The sequence below is a fragment of the Anomaloglossus baeobatrachus genome, unplaced genomic scaffold, assembly GCF_048569485.1.
Source record: "Anomaloglossus baeobatrachus isolate aAnoBae1 unplaced genomic scaffold, aAnoBae1.hap1 Scaffold_160, whole genome shotgun sequence".
NCBI lineage: Eukaryota > Metazoa > Chordata > Amphibia > Anura > Aromobatidae > Anomaloglossus > Anomaloglossus baeobatrachus.
In genome coordinates, this window is record NW_027441930.1 from 283,743 (window position 1) to 301,709 (window position 17,967).

General features: G+C 55.4%; 1 protein-coding gene across 1 annotated transcript in view; it reads right to left on the bottom strand.

The window, feature by feature from the left end:
• LOC142260680 (exocyst complex component 6B-like) overlaps positions 1 to 17,967 on the bottom strand; it is a 296,256-nt gene that overhangs the window by 88,181 nt on the left and 190,108 nt on the right. Inside the window, 1 exon segment of the mRNA XM_075332046.1 lies at positions 14,210 to 14,283. Within this exon segment, the coding sequence (XP_075188161.1) occupies positions 14,210 to 14,283 (74 nt within the window).

Here is a 17,967-nt window from a genome sequence, read left to right on the forward strand (position 1 = left end):
CCGCTCTCTGCTCTCGCTGCACCTGTCAGTGAGACGCTCTCTGCTCTCGCTGCACCTGTCAGTGAGCCGCTCCCTGCTCTCGCTGCACCTGTCAGTGAGCCGCTCTCTGCTCTCGCTGCACCTGTCAGTGAGCCGCTCTCTGCACCTGTCAGTGAGCCGCTCTCTGCTCTCGCTGCACCTGTCAGTGAGACGCTCTCTGCTCTCGCTGCACCTGTCAGTGAGACGCTCTCTGCTCTCGCTGCACCTGTCAGTGAGACGCTCTCTGCTCTCGCTGCACCTGTCAGTGAGCCGCTCTCTGCTCTCGCTGCACCTGTCAGTGAGCCGCTCTCTGCTCTCGCTGCACCTGTCAGTGAGCCGCTCTCTGCTCTCGCTGCACCTGTCAGTGAGCCGCTCTCTGCTCTCGCTGCACCTGTCAGTGAGCCGCTCTCTGCTCTCGCTGCACCTGTCAGTGAGCCGCTCTCTGCTCTCGCTGCACCTGTCAGTGAGACGCTCTCTGCTCTCGCTGCACCTGTCAGTGAGCCGCTCTCTGCTCTCGCTGCACCTGTCAGTGAGCCGCTCTCTGCTCTCGCTGCACCTGTCAGTGAGCCGCTCTCTGCTCTCGCTTCACCTGTCAGTGAGCCGCTCTATGCTCTCGCTGCACCTGTCAGTGAGCCGCTCTATGCTCTCCCTGCACCTGTCAGTGAGCCGCTCTATGCTCTCGCTGCACCTGTCAGTGAGCCGCTCTATGCTACTGCTGCACCTGTCAGTGAGCCGCTCTCTGCTACTGCTGCACTTGTCATTGAGCCGCTCTCTGCTACTGCTGCACCTGTCATTGAGCCGCTCTCTGCTCTCGCTGCACCTGTCAGTGAGCCGCTCTCTGCTCCTGCTGCACCTGTCAGTGAGCCGCTCTCTGCTCTCGCTGCACCTGTCAGTGAGCCGCTCTCTGCTACTGCTGCACCTGTCAGTGAGCCGCTCTCTGCTCTCGCTGCACCTGTCAGTGAGCCGCTCTCTGCTCCTGCAGCACCTGTCAGTGAGCCGCTCTCTGCTCTCGCTGCAACTGTCAGTGAGCCGCTCTCTGCTCCTGCTGCACCTGTCAGTGAGCCGCTCTCTGCTACTGCTGCACCTGTCAGTGAGCCGCTCTCTGCTCTCGCTGCACCTGTCAGTGAGCCGCTCTCTGCTCCTGCAGCACCTGTCAGTGAGCCGCTCTCTGCTCTCGCTGCACCTGTCAGTGAGCCGCTCTCTGCTCTCGCTGCACCTGTCAGTGAGCCGCTCTCTGCTCTCGCTGCACCTGTCAGTGAGCCCCTCTCTGCTCTCGCTGCATCTGTCAGTGAGCCGCTCTCTGCTCTCGCTGCACCTGTCAGTGAGCCGCTCTCTGCTCTCGCTGCACCTGTCAGTGAGACGCTCTCTGCTCTCGCTGCACCTGTCAGTGAGCCGCTCCCTGCTCTCGCTGCACCTGTCAGTGAGCCGCTCTCTGCTCTCGCTGCACCTGTCAGTGAGCCGCTCTCTGCACCTGTCAGTGAGCCGCTCTCTGCTCTCGCTGCACCTGTCAGTGAGACGCTCTCTGCTCTCGCTGCACCTGTCAGTGAGACGCTCTCTGCTCTCGCTGCACCTGTCAGTGAGACGCTCTCTGCTCTCGCTGCACCTGTCAGTGAGCCGCTCTCTGCTCTCGCTGCACCTGTCAGTGAGCCGCTCTCTGCTCTCGCTGCACCTGTCAGTGAGCCGCTCTCTGCTCTCGCTGCACCTGTCAGTGAGCCGCTCTCTGCTCTCGCTGCACCTGTCAGTGAGCCGCTCTCTGCTCTCGCTGCACCTGTCAGTGAGCCGCTCTCTGCTCTCGCTGCACCTGTCAGTGAGACGCTCTCTGCTCTCGCTGCACCTGTCAGTGAGCCGCTCTCTGCTCTCGCTGCACCTGTCAGTGAGCCGCTCTCTGCTCTCGCTGCACCTGTCAGTGAGCCGCTCTCTGCTCTCGCTTCACCTGTCAGTGAGCCGCTCTATGCTCTCGCTGCACCTGTCAGTGAGCCGCTCTATGCTCTCGCTGCACCTGTCAGTGAGCCGCTCTATGCTCTCGCTGCACCTGTCAGTGAGCCGCTCTATGCTACTGCTGCACCTGTCAGTGAGCCGCTCTCTGCTACTGCTGCACTTGTCATTGAGCCGCTCTCTGCTACTGCTGCACCTGTCATTGAGCCGCTCTCTGCTCTCGCTGCACCTGTCAGTGAGCCGCTCTCTGCTCCTGCTGCACCTGTCAGTGAGCCGCTCTCTGCTCTCGCTGCACCTGTCAGTGAGCCGCTCTCTGCTACTGCTGCACCTGTCAGTGAGCCGCTCTCTGCTCTCGCTGCACCTGTCAGTGAGCCGCTCTCTGCTCCTGCAGCACCTGTCAGTGAGCCGCTCTCTGCTCTCGCTGCAACTGTCAGTGAGCCGCTCTCTGCTCCTGCTGCACCTGTCAGTGAGCCGCTCTCTGCTACTGCTGCACCTGTCAGTGAGCCGCTCTCTGCTCTCGCTGCACCTGTCAGTGAGCCGCTCTCTGCTCCTGCAGCACCTGTCAGTGAGCCGCTCTCTGCTCTCGCTGCAACTGTCAGTGAGCCGCTCTCTGCTCCTGCTGCACCTGTCAGTGAGCCGCTCTCTGCTACTGCTGCACCTGTCAGTGAGCCGCTCTCTGCTCTCGCTGCACCTGTCAGTGAGCCGCTCTCTGCTCTCGCTGCACCTGTCAGTGAGCCGCTCTCTGCTCTCGCTGCACCTGTCAGTGAGCCGCTCTCTGCTCTCGCTGCACCTGTCAGTGAGCCGCTCTCTGCTCCTGCTGCACCTGTCAGTGAGCCGCTCTCTGCTCTCGCTGCACCTGTCAGTGAGCCGCTCTCTGCTCCTGCTGCACCTGTCAGTGAGCTGCTCTCTGCTCCTGCTGCACCTGTCAGTGAGCCGCTCTCTGCTCTCGCTGAACCTGTCAGTGAGCCGCTCTCTGCTCCTGCTGCACCTGTCAGTGAGCCGCTCTCTGCTCTCGCTGCACCTGTCAGTGAGCCGCTCTCTGCTCTCGCTGCACCTGTCAGTGAGCCGCTCTCTGCTCCTGCTGCACCTGTCAGTGAGCCGCTCTCTGCTCTCGCTGCACCTGTCAGTGAGCCGCTCTCTGCTCTCGCTGCACCTGTCAGTGAGCCGCTCTCTGCTCCTGCTGCACCTGTCAGTGAGCCGCTCTCTGCTCCTGCTGCACCTGTCAGTGAGCCGCTCTCTGCTCTCGCTGCACCTGTCAGTGAGCCGCTCTCTGCTCCTGCTGCACCTGTCAGTGAGCCGCTCTCTGCTCCTGCTGCACCTGTCAGTGAGCTCCACTGGATCAGGTTCAGTCGAGTGTCATGCAGAGTTCAGGGTAATTATAACTGTAGGTAAACACGCCGCACGCTCCAGGACCCAAGCTGCTGCAGCACCGGCTCGTGGGGAGGGCGGTTACTGGCAGCTGCAGGACAAGGCCATGCAGAGTTCAGAGAAGCGCTGCTCAAATGCGAAGCTATCAGATACCGGAGGGTGAGGGGCGAGAACACAGAACCACACCAAAATCTAACAACTCTGCGGAGAAACCAGAGAATACGGCCGCCTCTGTGAGCTCAAGATCTAGATAACAGTGCACCCCCTTTGGCTCACAATTGGCACATACAGCGCGAGGTTTGCCAAAATGCTCCTTAAATGCTGCATTGCGCAGAGCGATAGGTACTGATCTGGCAGGACCCCAAAAGTGCCAGAAAAGGAAGGGTGGGCACCAAAACTGCCGTTAGATGAAGGGTGGGCCGCGACACTACCGGAAAATGAAGGCTGGGCCGCAACACCACTGGAAAATGAAGGGTGGACGCCAAAACCGCCAGAACATGAAGAGTGGGCACAAACACTCCTGGAAAATGAAGGGTGGGCGCTAAAACCGCCAGAGAATGAACGGTGGGCAGCGACACTATGGAAAATGAAGGGTGGGTCCGAAACTGCTAGAAAACGAAAGGCGGGCAGCGACACTGCCGGAACATGAAGGATGGGCAGCAACATTATAGCAAAATGAAGAGTGGGCCGTGACACTACCGGAAAATCAAGGGTGGAAGCCCAAACTGACGGAAAACAAAGGGTCGGCTGCGATACTACCTGAAAATGAAGGGTAGGGGCTGAAACTGATGGAAAATAAAGGGCGGGTCCCGAAACTGCCAGAAAACGAAGGGTAGACCGCAACACTACTGGAAAACGGAGGGTGGACAGTGACATTACTGTAGTACAAAGGTTGGGTGATGACAACCAGAGAACAAAGGAGGGCAAATAAAATCCAGAAGAGCGAAGGGTGGGCACCAACACTACCAGAGAAAGAAAGGTGATTAGTGACACTGTAGAAGAACAATGGATGCGTGCCAACACTACTGAAGAACGATGGGGGGGTGCCAAAACTGCCGGAGAACAAAGGGTCAGGGGCAACAATACCAGAGAATGAAAGGTGGACGATGACACTACAGAATAACAATGGGTAGGTGCCGACACTACTGGAGAACGCAGAGTGGGTGCCGAAACTGACAGAGAACAATGGGCTGGGCGCTGACACTACCGGAGAAAAAAAGGTGGGCGCTGACACTACCGAAGAAAAAAGGGTGGACGCTGACACTACCGGAGAACAAAGGGTGGGCGCTGACACTACCGGAGAACAAAGGGTGGGTGCCGACACTACCAGAGAACAAATGCTGGGTGACGACACTAGGGGGTAACAAAGGGTGGGCGATGACACTAAGGGGAAACAAAGGGTGGGCACCCACACTACGGGGTAACAAACGGTGGGCGCCCACTCTACGGGGAAACAAAGGGTGGGCACCGAAACTGCCAGAAAATGAAAAGTGATTAGCAATATTTCAGGTGAAAGCAGGGTGGGTGCAGATACTGCCAGAGAACGAAGGGTGGGGAGCGCATGGAAGACCACCCCAAATATATACTCTCAACACGTGTTGAGTAGCATTGATCAGAAATGAGAGTAAATCTGGAGAGTGCATGGTGTCCAGAGACCGGCCCCATCCCCCATAACAGGTAGGAGGTAATACAATGCCGGCCTCGTGAATTTTTCATCAGGAAGACATTAGAGGTGAGGTATTATCAGCTTGGACGAGCCGCCCCAACCTCCGGGGACAATGTCATGGAGCAGAAACCACCAGTCAGAGCAACCTTCAAAGGATACGTTTCCTCCACCGAGCATCTGACTGAGGCCACCGCATCTATATGTAGACCATTATACAACTGGAACGGTCGCAGCAGTGGAGAATCTCTGAGAGGATTGTGCCGATCCTGTAGTGGGCAGTTTACTCGTATTAATCGGGATGTAAGGAGGGAAAGAGACAGGTAGCAGGATCCTTCAGGAGCACTGAGTGTTTCAGGAGGGAGTCAAGATGGTGTAGATTTCTACGTATGGCTTGGAGTCACACCGGCACCCCAGTAAACCAGCGGTGCTCCCAGCTAGCAGTGCGGTGGAGTTCAGAAGTCTTCCCATGGAGCATGATCCTTGCCGATAGCTGCAGACTTCACGTCCCAGGCCACCGCTTAGTCCCCAAAGCCCGTAGACGAGAGCGGACCATTGTATAAGTTATCGCTACATTCTTATAGAAGGCATTCCTGCCGTGCACAGCGCTTCCACTTTCCTGGGACATCCATCCCCCAAATATGCACCCCGCGGTTTTTTCTGGATACGGTTTATGATACCCTGGAATAAGCGGCAAGTGACGAGGACGGCTTGTTTAATCTCGCTCCTTCCACTCGTCAGGTCACACTAGTGACATAAGGGGAGGTTTACGGAGCTGAACGCTGGGAGCCTGCGCCGGGCCCATGCATTAATGTCCAGGGTGCAGAGCCGACTGTCAGGTCCCCGAGGTGTCGCTGCGACGAGGCAGCTCGTTAACCCATTAAGAAGTGAGGCAGAGGGTCTGTACGGTAAGAAGTGAAAGCTTTCCAGGTTTGGAGAAAGTTTATGTAACAGAGCACTTAGCTACAATCTTCTCTGTGGTGCACAATACTCAGGTTCCGTTATAACTATTGGTCCTGGACGAACCCCCAAGTAAAAAAACCATCCGACTGAACATGTAAAAGTCGTATCCCCGTCACGATAAGATGGCAAATGAGGACAAAAGATAAACTCCATGACCTGGTTTAATGTGCACAACTGCCAAGTGATGGAAGAAAACGCGCAAGGCGATGAGAGTCAGGTCAATTACACAACACTTCACCCAACACAAGCTCCGATATACACAAACCACCACCATTGTTCTCAAGCCAATCTCTCGAAAGCAAGAGAAATCTGGCACAAAGCAAAAGGACAAAAAATAGAGTCGACTCCACATACAGATGTAGCTGCTGCCAACAAGACAGCTGAGGAAGACCTCTGCTTAGGGTTGGAACGTGTTTTGAGGCAAGAAGGAGTTTAGCTCCTACTTTGGCCACCATCTCCGGAAGACGAGGCACGTTGTCCTGGACCTCCTTACTAATGGCATAAAAGGCAGAGAGATGATGGGGTCTGGTGGGATCCCACAGAAAGCTTCAAATGCAGCTGTAGAGTCTTTGTAAAATTCCCACTATCAGTGCAAGAACGACCACAGTCCATGAACAGCGTCATCGGCAACTTTAGATCTACGAACTATCGGCCATGTTCTCCACCATATTAACACTCGATTTCTTGGAAGTTATGCATCAACTCTAAGGACCTTCCTTCTACAGGTGGTTAAAATCTTACAGCTAATGATCAGTAAAACGAGGTGTGGCTCCTGTAACGGAAAAGGAACTACCTATACAAGGGGTCTGAGCTCTTGATTCATCATGGTGGTCTTCAGTAATAACCGATATTGGGACAGATCCTAGTATGCCGGATGATAGGACATGACAAATTGTAGCTAATTCTCGTGCCATCCAGTAGTCTAATAATCTTCTATTGGACCTCCATAAAAAAGGTGATATAAATAAAGAGCCCACACTGGTGGAGACTCATTAAACTTAGTCTTCCACAGACTGCAAAACTTTTTTTTTTCCTTTTTAACGGCCTTCAGCTCGATCTTGAGCCATGGCGACTTGATGGATGAACCCTCTCTGTAAGATCGTTCATGTGCACCCTAGATAGGTTTACCAGGGTGTTCGCTGCCTAAAGAGGTCTACCAGGGTCTTCTCCACCTAGATAGGTCCACCAAGGTCTTTGCCTAGATAGGTCCACCAAGGTCTTCTCCACCTAGATAGGTCAACCAGGGCCTTCTCCACCTAGATAGGTCAACCAGGGCCTTCTCCACCTAGATAGGTCAACCAGGGCCTTCTCCGCTTTGATACGTCCACCAGGGTCTTTCCCGCTTCGATACATCCACCAGGGTCTTCTCAGCCTAGATAAGTCCACCAAGATCTTCTTCACTGTTTCTTGATTGTATCAAGCCATCAGGTTTTTGGTCATCCTCTACGCCTTGTCCTTCTATTCTTCCAACCATAATGTCCTTCACCAGGGATTGCAGTCTTCATATGATGTGTGCAATGCAGGCAAAATGTAGACTACAAAACTACTGGGCACAAAATTTACCAAAATCTGAGGAGCAAGGATCAAAACATTCAAGTCATAGAGTGAAGCCAAAAGGATCTTGCCAATCCACACACCATTAGAGCACTCTTATTCCGAAAGTTGACGATGAGCATACATGGACCCTACCAGTACGGTTTTGATGGGTAACCAGGATGTGGTAGACCCGTTTTCCCTGGATCTTCCCTTCTTTTGGCAAAGAGTTTTGTGTTAATACTGCACCACATATACCAAATCTTTGGCTTTCAAAGTTAGTAAGAGGATTACCCCTTATGGGCTGGAGACGAACGATACGTTCCTCTACTTGTAGTCACAAAAAAACATGGATTAGGACACGTATATAGATGGAGAACCAAAATGCCCCAACGGATGCTTAAAGGGAATGCCACCAACCCACCAAAAAATGGCTGAAGAAACTAAAAATGTCTCAACAAAGCAGTGAACACAAGATTTCCTAGAATGTACGGTTATCAGGATAGGCACACGGAAGGGTGCTTGTATCTAGTACGCTCAGCAGGTGTCTTACAATCACCGGCTGCAGCAGGTCAGCAGTACATGGTACAAGGGTAAACAGCGCCACCTTGAGGTTAAGCAGTGACTTCTAGGCCCTTCAGTATGGTATGATGGAATATTCTGAAAGTAAATGACCCATTTCAGCCTCAAACTTATGTATATAATTTTACGTTTTTTTAAACCAAATCCATCGGCATCCCTTTGGGTTTGAGATTTGCATTAATAAACGTCTTATCACTGGGCACAAGCTCTTTTGCGATACAATCATTCTACATACTGTTTCTTAGTCTTAAGGCGATGACTAAGGGGAGACTGGTCATGTGTATGGGGGGGTGACCCAACAAAGACAGTTTCTTGATTGTGTCAAGCCATCGAAATTCTGGTCTCTCTCCTTGTTCCTTCTATTCTTCCAACCATAATGTCCTTTTCCAGTGTTGGAGTTAACTATGATCAGGCATATTGGATTAACCATGCCCGATTCTTTATTGATAAGTGGAGAGGTGTCTAGTGAGACCTTATTCCCTACTCATGAGTCCAGTGTACATGCGCAGTGAAAGTCTGGATGAAAGGTTGTGGGCCAAACGTTGGCTTTCTAAGAGGTGTGACCATCTTTAGACTCATGTGGTACGTCTAATGTTCTTCTTGAGAACATTAGAGTCCAAGTAATCATTCGTGGCCAAAAAGGGAAGATGACAAAAGTCAACAGCCATGTGCTTTACCAGAATTTAACCTTATGTACCAGACTTCAAATAGGGGAAACCTTTCTTCAACATATTTACAAGTGGGAGACTGTGTTGGTCAAATCCACCCAATATGAAGACTTCCTGTCACGAGAACCATCGAAATGATCTACGCAGGGACAATGCCCTAAGTCTCTACAGCAGGGGCTTAAGCCGTGGAAGCATTTCATGGATAACATCAGTTGGGTGTTAAGTACAATTGTATTCGGATAGGCGGTCTTTAAATATTGGTGAGATCTACGGCATCCATGGTGTGGCAGCTCATGAAACACCTCAGGAGGCCTAAAGCTAATCGGATGGCAGCAGGAGCTGATATAGGACCTTTTCTCTAAGGAAATCCGAGAATCAGTGGTGACTCAATGTGGACCAGTGCACGGCACAAGTTTAGTGATGGGACCCCGAGAATACTGAAGAGGACAGTGATGAGAGAAGAATATTGACATAGGTGCCAAGAGGTCTCAAAACCTAAGGGGAGAATTGCTAGAGCCATTTCTTAGGCAGTATAGGTGTTATATTTTTTTTCATTGTGCTAAACCAAGAGCCTATAGGTACCGAATAATGAAGTTAGGAGAAATAGCGGACAGCAAAACTGAGGGCCCATGTGTATGAGGGAATCAGGAGAGAGCGCGGCCAGCCCAACTGAGAGTCCATGTGTTTGAGGGAATCAGGAGAGATAGCGGCCACCCAAACTGAGGGGCCATGTGTATGAGGGAATCAGGAGAGAGTGGTCAGCCAAACTGAGCATCCATATGTATGAGGGAATCAGGAGAGAGCGCGGCCACCCAAACTGAGGGGCCATGTGTATGAGGGAATCAGGAGAGAGTGGTCAGCCAAACTGAGCATCCATATGTATGAGAGAATCAGGAGAGAGCGCGGCCACCCAAACTGAGAGTCCATGTGTATGAGGGAATCAGGAGATAGCGGTCAGGCAAACTGAGGGCCCATGTATATGAGGAAATCAGGAGAGATAGCGGCCAGCCCAACTGAGCGCCCATGTGTATGAGGGAATCAGGAGAGATAGCGGCCAGCCAAACTGAGCGCCCATGTGTATGAGGGAATCAGGAGAGATAGCGGTCAGCCAAACTGAGAGTCCATATGTATGAGGGAATCAGGAGAGATAGCGGCCAGCTAAACTGAGCGCCCATGTGTATGAGGGAATCAGGAGAAATAGCGGTCACCCAAACTGAGAGTCCATATGTATGAGGGAATCAGGAGAGATAGCGGCCAGCCAAACTGAGCGCCCATGTGTATGAGGGAATCAGGAGAGATAGCGGCCAGCCAAACTGAGCGCCCATGTGTATGAGGGAATCAGGAGAAATAGCGGTCACCCAAACTGAGAGTCCATATGTATGAGGGAATCAGGAGAGATAGCGGCCAGCTAAACTGAGAGTCCATGTGTATGAGGGAATCAGGAGAGATAGCGGTCACCCAAACTGAGAGTCCATGTGTATGAGGGAATCAGGAGAGATAGCGGTCACCCAAACTGAGAGTCCATGTGTATGAGGGAATCAGGGGAGAGAGCGGACAGCCAAACTGAGCGCCCATGTGTATGAGGGAATCAGGAGAGAGCGCAGCCAGCCAAACTGAGTGCCCATGTGTACGAGGGAATCAGGGGAGAGCGCGGTCAGCCAAACTGAGCGCCCATGTGTATGAGGGAATCAGGAGAGAGAGCGGACAGCAAAACTGAGCGTCCATGTGTATGAGGGAACGAGAAGAGAGACATCTTTGCGGGAGGCACAACGGTGGCCATACGGCTTTCTCAAACATGGATGAAAAAGCAGACTTGTATTTCGTCAGATGGACATTACTACAGGAGGTGTTTTCGAGACCGTGGAGAAAAAGTAGACGCCCCGGCGCCAAAGAGCTAAATGGCGCCACAGAAAGTCTATCACGTAAAAGCAACAAAGCCGTCCACCCGGCCCCCAAATAGTTCCCAGTCCTCAAAACCCCAAGTGCCTGACAATTTGGCACCGCGGCCACATTGGGTTGGACGTCTTCTAAGACACCTATGAAGGTCCGCCGATTCCCAGCCGTAATACCGTCTTCAGCAATGACAAATTAACTTCTCGTCTTTGTGCCGCCGTAGGAAAACCCAGGCATAAATATCATTGGAAAGCGTTAAAAAAAAAAACGTTGCCAGGTGACCGCTAGAGCCGATAAACCGCGCCATTCTCACATAAGGGGTTTTTTTTTTACCGAAAATGCAAGATTTGAGGCGCTCAACTGAAGAAGAAGAAAAAAAGGTAGAGAACAAAAACTAAGAAAACCGACCAGAAAACAAAAAACCTAGGTTACATATGGCGAAGGGAAGGTTCCCAACGGCGTGTTAATGAAGCGCGGCCCGGCCATGTCACAGGATGACGGATGGCGCCGCCATCACTCTTCTCAGGCTCATCCATTACCAGATGAAAGCTCCTCCAGACAGGATCATCGATGGAGAGAGGATAATGTCAGTGCACGTTATACCCCTGGAGCATCGGGAAGAGCCATGAATACAAGAGGTACTGCATCATCGTGGCAGCACAGACAAAGTGCCAGCCCGGCTGCTTGTTGTTGTTTACTGGGAGACACATAGAGAGATGGGCTTTATAGGACAGAACATCCGTCAATGACTCCCAACTTCATTCACACTTTCCATCCGAGCCCATCCATCTTCTCAGCAAAAGCGATGACAGTGCACAATTCAACACCTTCTCCTCCTCCTCCTCCTCTGCCCCTGGCATATCAATACAAGGAGAAGAAGGGGCTTCACAGGGACGAGCTGCGGCTCTGCCACGTCCGTGCCCGCCTTTCATCTCCGCAGCTCATTGAGGTGCACCGGTTTGAACTACAAGTTAATATTTTCCGGGCCGGAGATGTGAATAACAGGGCAGGAATCTGGCCAGATGTGGCCGGGACCCCCGGATTACAGGCCGGAGGAAAGGGTAAATGAGCGAAAACCTGTATAAAGTTCATGGTGGCATCAACTCCACATGGCATAAAAAATGACGAGGGCCCTCGCGTGGTGTCAGCCGGGACAGAGGGGCCTCGCGTGGTGTCAGCCGGGACAGAGGGGCCTCGCGTGGTGTCAGCCGGGACAGAGGGGCCTCGCGTGGTGTCAGCCGGGACAGAGGGGCCTCGCGTGGTGTCACCCGGGACAGAGGGGCCTCGCGTGGTGTCAGCCGGGACAGAGGGGCCTCGCGTGGTGTCAGCCGGGACAGAGGGGCCTCGCGTGGTGTCAGCCGGGACAGAGGGGCCTCGCGTGGTGTCAGCCGGGACAGAGGGGCCTCGCGTGGTGTCAGCCGGGACAGAGGGGCCTCGCGTGGTGTCAGCCGGGACAGAGGGGCCTCGCGTGGTGTCAGCCGGGACAGAGGGGCCTCGCGTGGTGTCAGCCGGGACAGAGGGGCCTCGCGTGGTGTCAGCCGGGACAGAGGGGCCTCGCGTGGTGTCAGCCGGGACAGAGGGGCCTCGCGTGGTGTCAGCCGGGACAGAGGGGCCTCGCGTGGTGTCAGCCGGGACAGAGGGGCCTCGCGTGGTGTCAGCTGGGGCCACCGGACGGCTAATTACACATGCTCTGTATCGTTATAGGGGATATCACAGAGCGTCCCCCCTGCAGGGACCATCAGGGATCAGCTGGTTGGATGTCCCTGCAGCACCTCCGCAGGTGAGATTAAGTATTACACAATACCGTATTGGCGGTACTGCCTGGCTTAATGGCTCCCCCCTGAGGTCTGTGGCCCACTCTGGCCTCTTCTCAGCTGAAGGGGAACGGTGACGGTGCACGACCATCAGCTGTTCCTTAGAAAGAACAGAATGCCACAAGTAGATTGGACGATCCCAAATTGACATCAAGTCTCAGACATTTCCCATCACTTACCATGGAAATACCCCTCTATGTGCCCCGGGGGGACTACAGATCAGCAGACGGGCCTCTAAGTGCCCCAGTGTAACTACAGAGGTATAGACGGGCCTCTATGTGCTCCAGGGTGACTACAGAGGTGAAGACGGGCCTCTATGTGCCGCAGGGTGCCTATAGAGGAGCAGACGGGCCTCTATGTGCCCCAGGGTGACTACATAGGTACAGACAGGGCTCTATGTGCCACAGAGTGCCTATAGAGGAGCAGACGGGCCTATGTGTCCCAGGGTGACTATAGAGGTACAGACGGGCCTCTTTGTACACCAGGGTGCCTACAGAGGTACAGACGGGCCTCTATGTGCCGCAGGGTGCCTATAGAGGAGCAGACGGGCCTCTATGTGCCCCAGGGTGACTACATAGATACAGACAGGGCTCTATGTGCCACAGAGTGCCTATAGAGGAGCAGACAGGCCTCTATGTACCCCAGGGTGACTACAGAGGTATAGACGGGCCTCTATGTCCACTAGGGTAACTACAGAGGTACAGACGGGCCTCTATGTGCCCCAGGGTGCCTACAGAGGTACAGACGGGCCTCTTTGTACACCAGGGTGCCTATAGAGGAGCAGACGGGCCTCTATGTGCCCCCAGGGTGACTACAGAGGTATAGACGGGTCTCTATGTGCTCCAGGGTGACTACAGAGGTACAGACGGGCCTCTATGTGCTCCAGGGTGACTACAGAGGTACAGACGGGCCTCTATGTGCTCCAGGGTGACTACAGAGGTACAGACGGACCTCTATGTGCTCCAGGGTGACTACAGAGGTACAGACGGGCCTCTATGTGCTCCAGGGTGACTACAGAGGTACAGACTGGCCTCAATGTTCTCCAGGGTGACTACAGAGGTACAGACGGGCCTCTATGTGCCCTAGTGTGACTACAGAGGTACAGACGGGCCTCTTTGTACACCAGGGTGCAATATGAGAGCTTTAGTGCAATAACTCCCGGCTTTGATGAGAGAGTGGAGACAGGATCTGGGTGGGCAATGTCAAGGACTTTACCATTATGGGTCAGTCCGGGGGCTTCACTAGACCATATAATGGGAGAGCCCGCCAGTGATCAGCTCCGTCCGTCCCCTGGAGGACACGTCTAGTATGAGCATCTTCAGGACCAGTTTCCTGCGCTCTTCTGCTTCCTTCCCTCGCCCGTCTGGCCCAATTCTCTCCTACGGATTTGGCAGGGTGCTCCCTTGCCCTCTTGTTTAGCCTTACAAGCTTGCTACGTTATCCGGTGCCCTACGAGAAGTCGTATACATGGTGCACCACGCGGAGGTCAGACATGGGTGCAGCAGCGCGGCGTCAGTATCCCTCGCGTCCATCACGGCGCCGGCCGAGGAACCTACCCTGACAGCCCCTCTAAAAAAAAAAAAAAAAACAGGGCGAGAAAAGGACGCAAGGTCTCCGGCGTTTAATCCTTGGAGAGTCTCCTTTCTTTCTCCGCTCCCACCTCTTCCTTGGAGCCCCCCTCCCCATTCCTTCTCTCGCTCCTTAAGACCTCATGGGCCCTCAGTCACACATCTTAAAAGAGAAATAAAGCACAAAAAACAACAAAGGCTTACTTGTCTTAAGTCGATGAAGGCCAACTGCAGTGTGTCCCCCTGGAACCCAGGCACCGGGCCCGATCTGGCAAACCCTGTGGGAAAGAATACACCATGAAAGGCGTCTTTAAATAGGCATGGACAGGAAGATTGGCAGACGGATGACAGCGAGGACAAGGGGGCTGGGGGAGAGGAGGGTCCCGCTTCTATGGGGCCACGGCTCGGCCCCGTCACGCTCTTTGTCTGCTCTTCAAAATTTGTGTCATCAAAACACCATTAATTCCAGCGCCCTGACAGCGAGGAAACTGTACCAACTCAGCCCCAAACCTCTTCCCATGGGCCACTCCGAGCGACGCACTATTTCTATGGTCAATGGATAAACAAGTCAACCAAAAAAAAAAAAAAAAGCAGGTGGGGGCGCCATTGTCAGGGGTCCTTTTATTTGGGGGAAGCTTTGTATATTGCGGCAGGAATTTTCCGATTTCATGGCTGTCACCCGACCCCCCCCTCCGGTAGGTATCAATAATAACTGCGGACAATCGCGCGTCTCCCCGTATATTCCCATTATCTGTTATGGTGCGTTACATCCGGGGATGGGGGGGTGGCGACCATTGACTCAGCCACTGGGAATCTTTCTAAAATGATTACATGGTCCCTGCCATGGTGATATGATCCCGAGCCGGGAGACGCGGGCGGCGTACAGTGCGGTGAGCTCCATGAGACCGGGCGCCGTGCCGCATTCTCATCATAATCGCTGGATGGGAACCAGGGGCTCAGACGGCGGAGGGCGTGCGCTGCCAGAGGACAAAGGTGTCTGATGGGGACAGGACGCTCCGAGCCGCTAAAAGTCCAACTGTCTGTAAAGGTGACGAGCCGGGATCATGGAGGCGAGGTGCGAGCCGGAGTAACGGAGACGAGGTGCGAGCCGGAGTAACGCCCCCCGGGATAATGGGGGCGAGGTGCGAGCCAGAGTAACGGAGGCGAGGTGCGAACCGGAGTAATGGAGACGAGGTGCGAGCCGGAGTAACGGAGACGAGGTGCGAGCCGGAGTAACGCCCCCCGGGATAATGGGGGCGAGGTGCGAGCCAGAGTAACGGAGACGAGGTGCGAGCCGGAGTAATGGAGACGAGGTGCGAGCCGGAGTAATGGAGGCGAGGTGCGAGCCGGAGTAATGGAGACGAGGTGGGAGCCGGAGCAATGGAGACGAGGTGGGAGCCGGAGTAATGGAGGCGAGGTGGGAGCCGGAGTAATGGAGACGAGGTGGGAGCCGGAGTAATGGAGACGAGGTGGGAGCCGGAGTAATGGAGACGAGGTGCGAGCCGGAGTAATGGAGGCGAGGTGCGAGCCGGAGTAATGGAGACGAGGTGCGAGCCGGAGTAATGGAGACGAGGTGCGAGCCGGAGTAATGGAGACGAGGTGCGAGCCGGAGTAATGGAGACGAGGTGTGAGCCGGAGTAATGGAGGCGAGGTGCGAGCCGGAGTAATGGAGACGAGGTGCGAGCCGGAGTAATGGAGACGAGGTGTGAGCCGGAGTAATGGAGACGAGGTGCGAGCCGGAGTAATGGAGACGAGGTGGGAGCCGGAGTAATGGAGACGAGGTGCGAGCCGGAGTAATGGAGACGAGGTGCGAGCCGGAGTAATGGAGACGAGGTGCGAGCCGGAGTAATGGAGACGAGGTGCGAGCCGGAGTAATGGAGGCGAGGTGCGAGCCGGAGTAATGGAGGCGAGGTGCGAGCCGGAGTAATGGAGACGAGGTGCGAGCCGGAGTAATGGAGACGAGGTGCGAGCCGGAGTAATGGAGACGAGGTGCGAGCCGGAGTAATGGAGACGAGGTGCGAGCCGGAGTAATGGAGACGAGGTGCGAGCCGGAGTAATGGAGACGAGGTGCGAGCCGGGGTAACGGAGGCGAGGTGCGAGCCGGAGTAATGGAGACGAGGTGCGAGCCGGAGTAATGGAGACGAGGTGCGAGCCGGAGTAATGGAGACGAGGTGCGAGCCGGAGTAATGGAGGCGAGGTGTGAGCCGGAGTAATGGAGGCGAGGTGGGAGCCGGAGTAATGGAGGCGAGGTGGGAGCCGGAGTAATGGAGGCGAGGTGGGAGCCGGAGTAATGGAGGCGAGGTGCGAGCCGGAGTAATGGAGACGAGGTGCGAGCCGGAGTAATGGAGGCGAGGTGCGAGCCGGAGTAATGGAGACGAGGTGCAAGCCGGGATAACGGAGGCGAGGTGCGAGCCGGAGTAATGGAGGCGAGGTGCGAGCCGGAGTAATGGAGGCGAGGTGCGAGCCGGAGTAATGGAGGCGAGGTGCGAGCCGGGGTAACGGAGGCGAGGTGCGAGCCAGGATAACGGAGGCGAGGTGCGAGCCAGGATAACGGAGGCGAGGTGCGAGCCGGAGCACGGGACAATCAGCCCCAACGAGCTGGCCGGGCTCCTGCCTGGAGAGCACACTGGTCACTTAAATCAGACCCCAAATCTGCCACATGTGGTCCCAGTGTCTGTGGCCCGGTGCCTGCCTCCCTCCCAGTGTCCTCGGCCCGGTGCCTGCCTCCCTCCGTGTCCTCGGCCCGGTGCCTGCCTCCCTCCCAGTATCCTCGGCCTGGTGCCTGCCTCCCTCCCAGTATCCTCGGCCTGGTGCCTGCCTTCCTCCCAGTATCCTCGGCCTGGTGCCTGCCTCCCTCCCAGTATCCTCGGCCTGGTGCCTGCCTCCCTCCCAGTATCCTCGGCCTGGTGCCTGCCTCCCTCCCAGTATCCTCGGCCCGGTGCCTGCCTCCCTCCCAGTGTCCTTGGTCCGGTGCCTGCCTCCCTCCCAGTGTCTGCCTCCCTCCCAGGGTCCTCAACCTGGTGCCTGCCTCCCTCCTAGTGTCCTCGGCCCGGTGCCTGCCTTCCCCTCCCAGTGTCCTCGGCCCGGTGCCTGCCTCCCTCCCAGGGTCCTCGACCTGGTGCCTGCCTCCCTCCCAGTGTCCTCAGCCCGGTGCCTGCCTCCCTCCCAGAGTCCTCGAGCTGGTGCCTGCTTCCCTCCCAGTGTCCTCGGTCCGGTGCCTGCCTCCCTCCCAGGGTCCTCGGCCCGGTGCCTGCCTCCCTCCCAGGGTCCTCGGCCCGGTGCCTGCGTCCCTCCCAGGGTCCTCGGCCCGGTGCCTGCCTCCCTCCCAGGGTCCTTGGCCCAGTGCCTGCGTCCCTCCAAGTGTCTGCGGCCCAGTGCCTGCATCACTTACAACTGGACCCTTAAAACTGCCACATGGGGGTCCAGGTGCAAGAATGGGGGCGTCTCCAGAAGCCAGAAAGCCGTCACTAAAGATTAATGCACAGAGACTTCTAGCATCTTATAGCTATAAATTACACCAGTAACGGCTGAGACTTGTTGTACATCGCCACTGCAGATGACTGCACCGCTGTAGTAGTCGTCGGGCAGTAGCTCTCTTGTAATGCTGTCCACAAGACATTGTGCGGCCACTTTCCCCCTGGTGCTGCCCCCTCCTCGCTCGCTCGGCCGCAGTCTGTAAATCTTTACACCAGTAGATTACAAGACAGGAGCTGTCAGAGGACGGACCCCGCAGCTTCCTGCAGGAAGAGGCACAGAAGTGGCTGAACAGAGGCCGCGGCCCCCCGAAGAGACGCTGATGGATGGCCGGCATCAGCCCTCATCTCCAGGCCCAGGGCGGGGTCACAGATCCGGCTAATGAGGCAGCGGGAGGACCACAGGTGGCGGCCACATCCCCAGTGTCACTGGCCCAGCTCCTAACTGGTGACCAGTGTACAGAGCCAGAGCGGGAAAGAGACACTGAA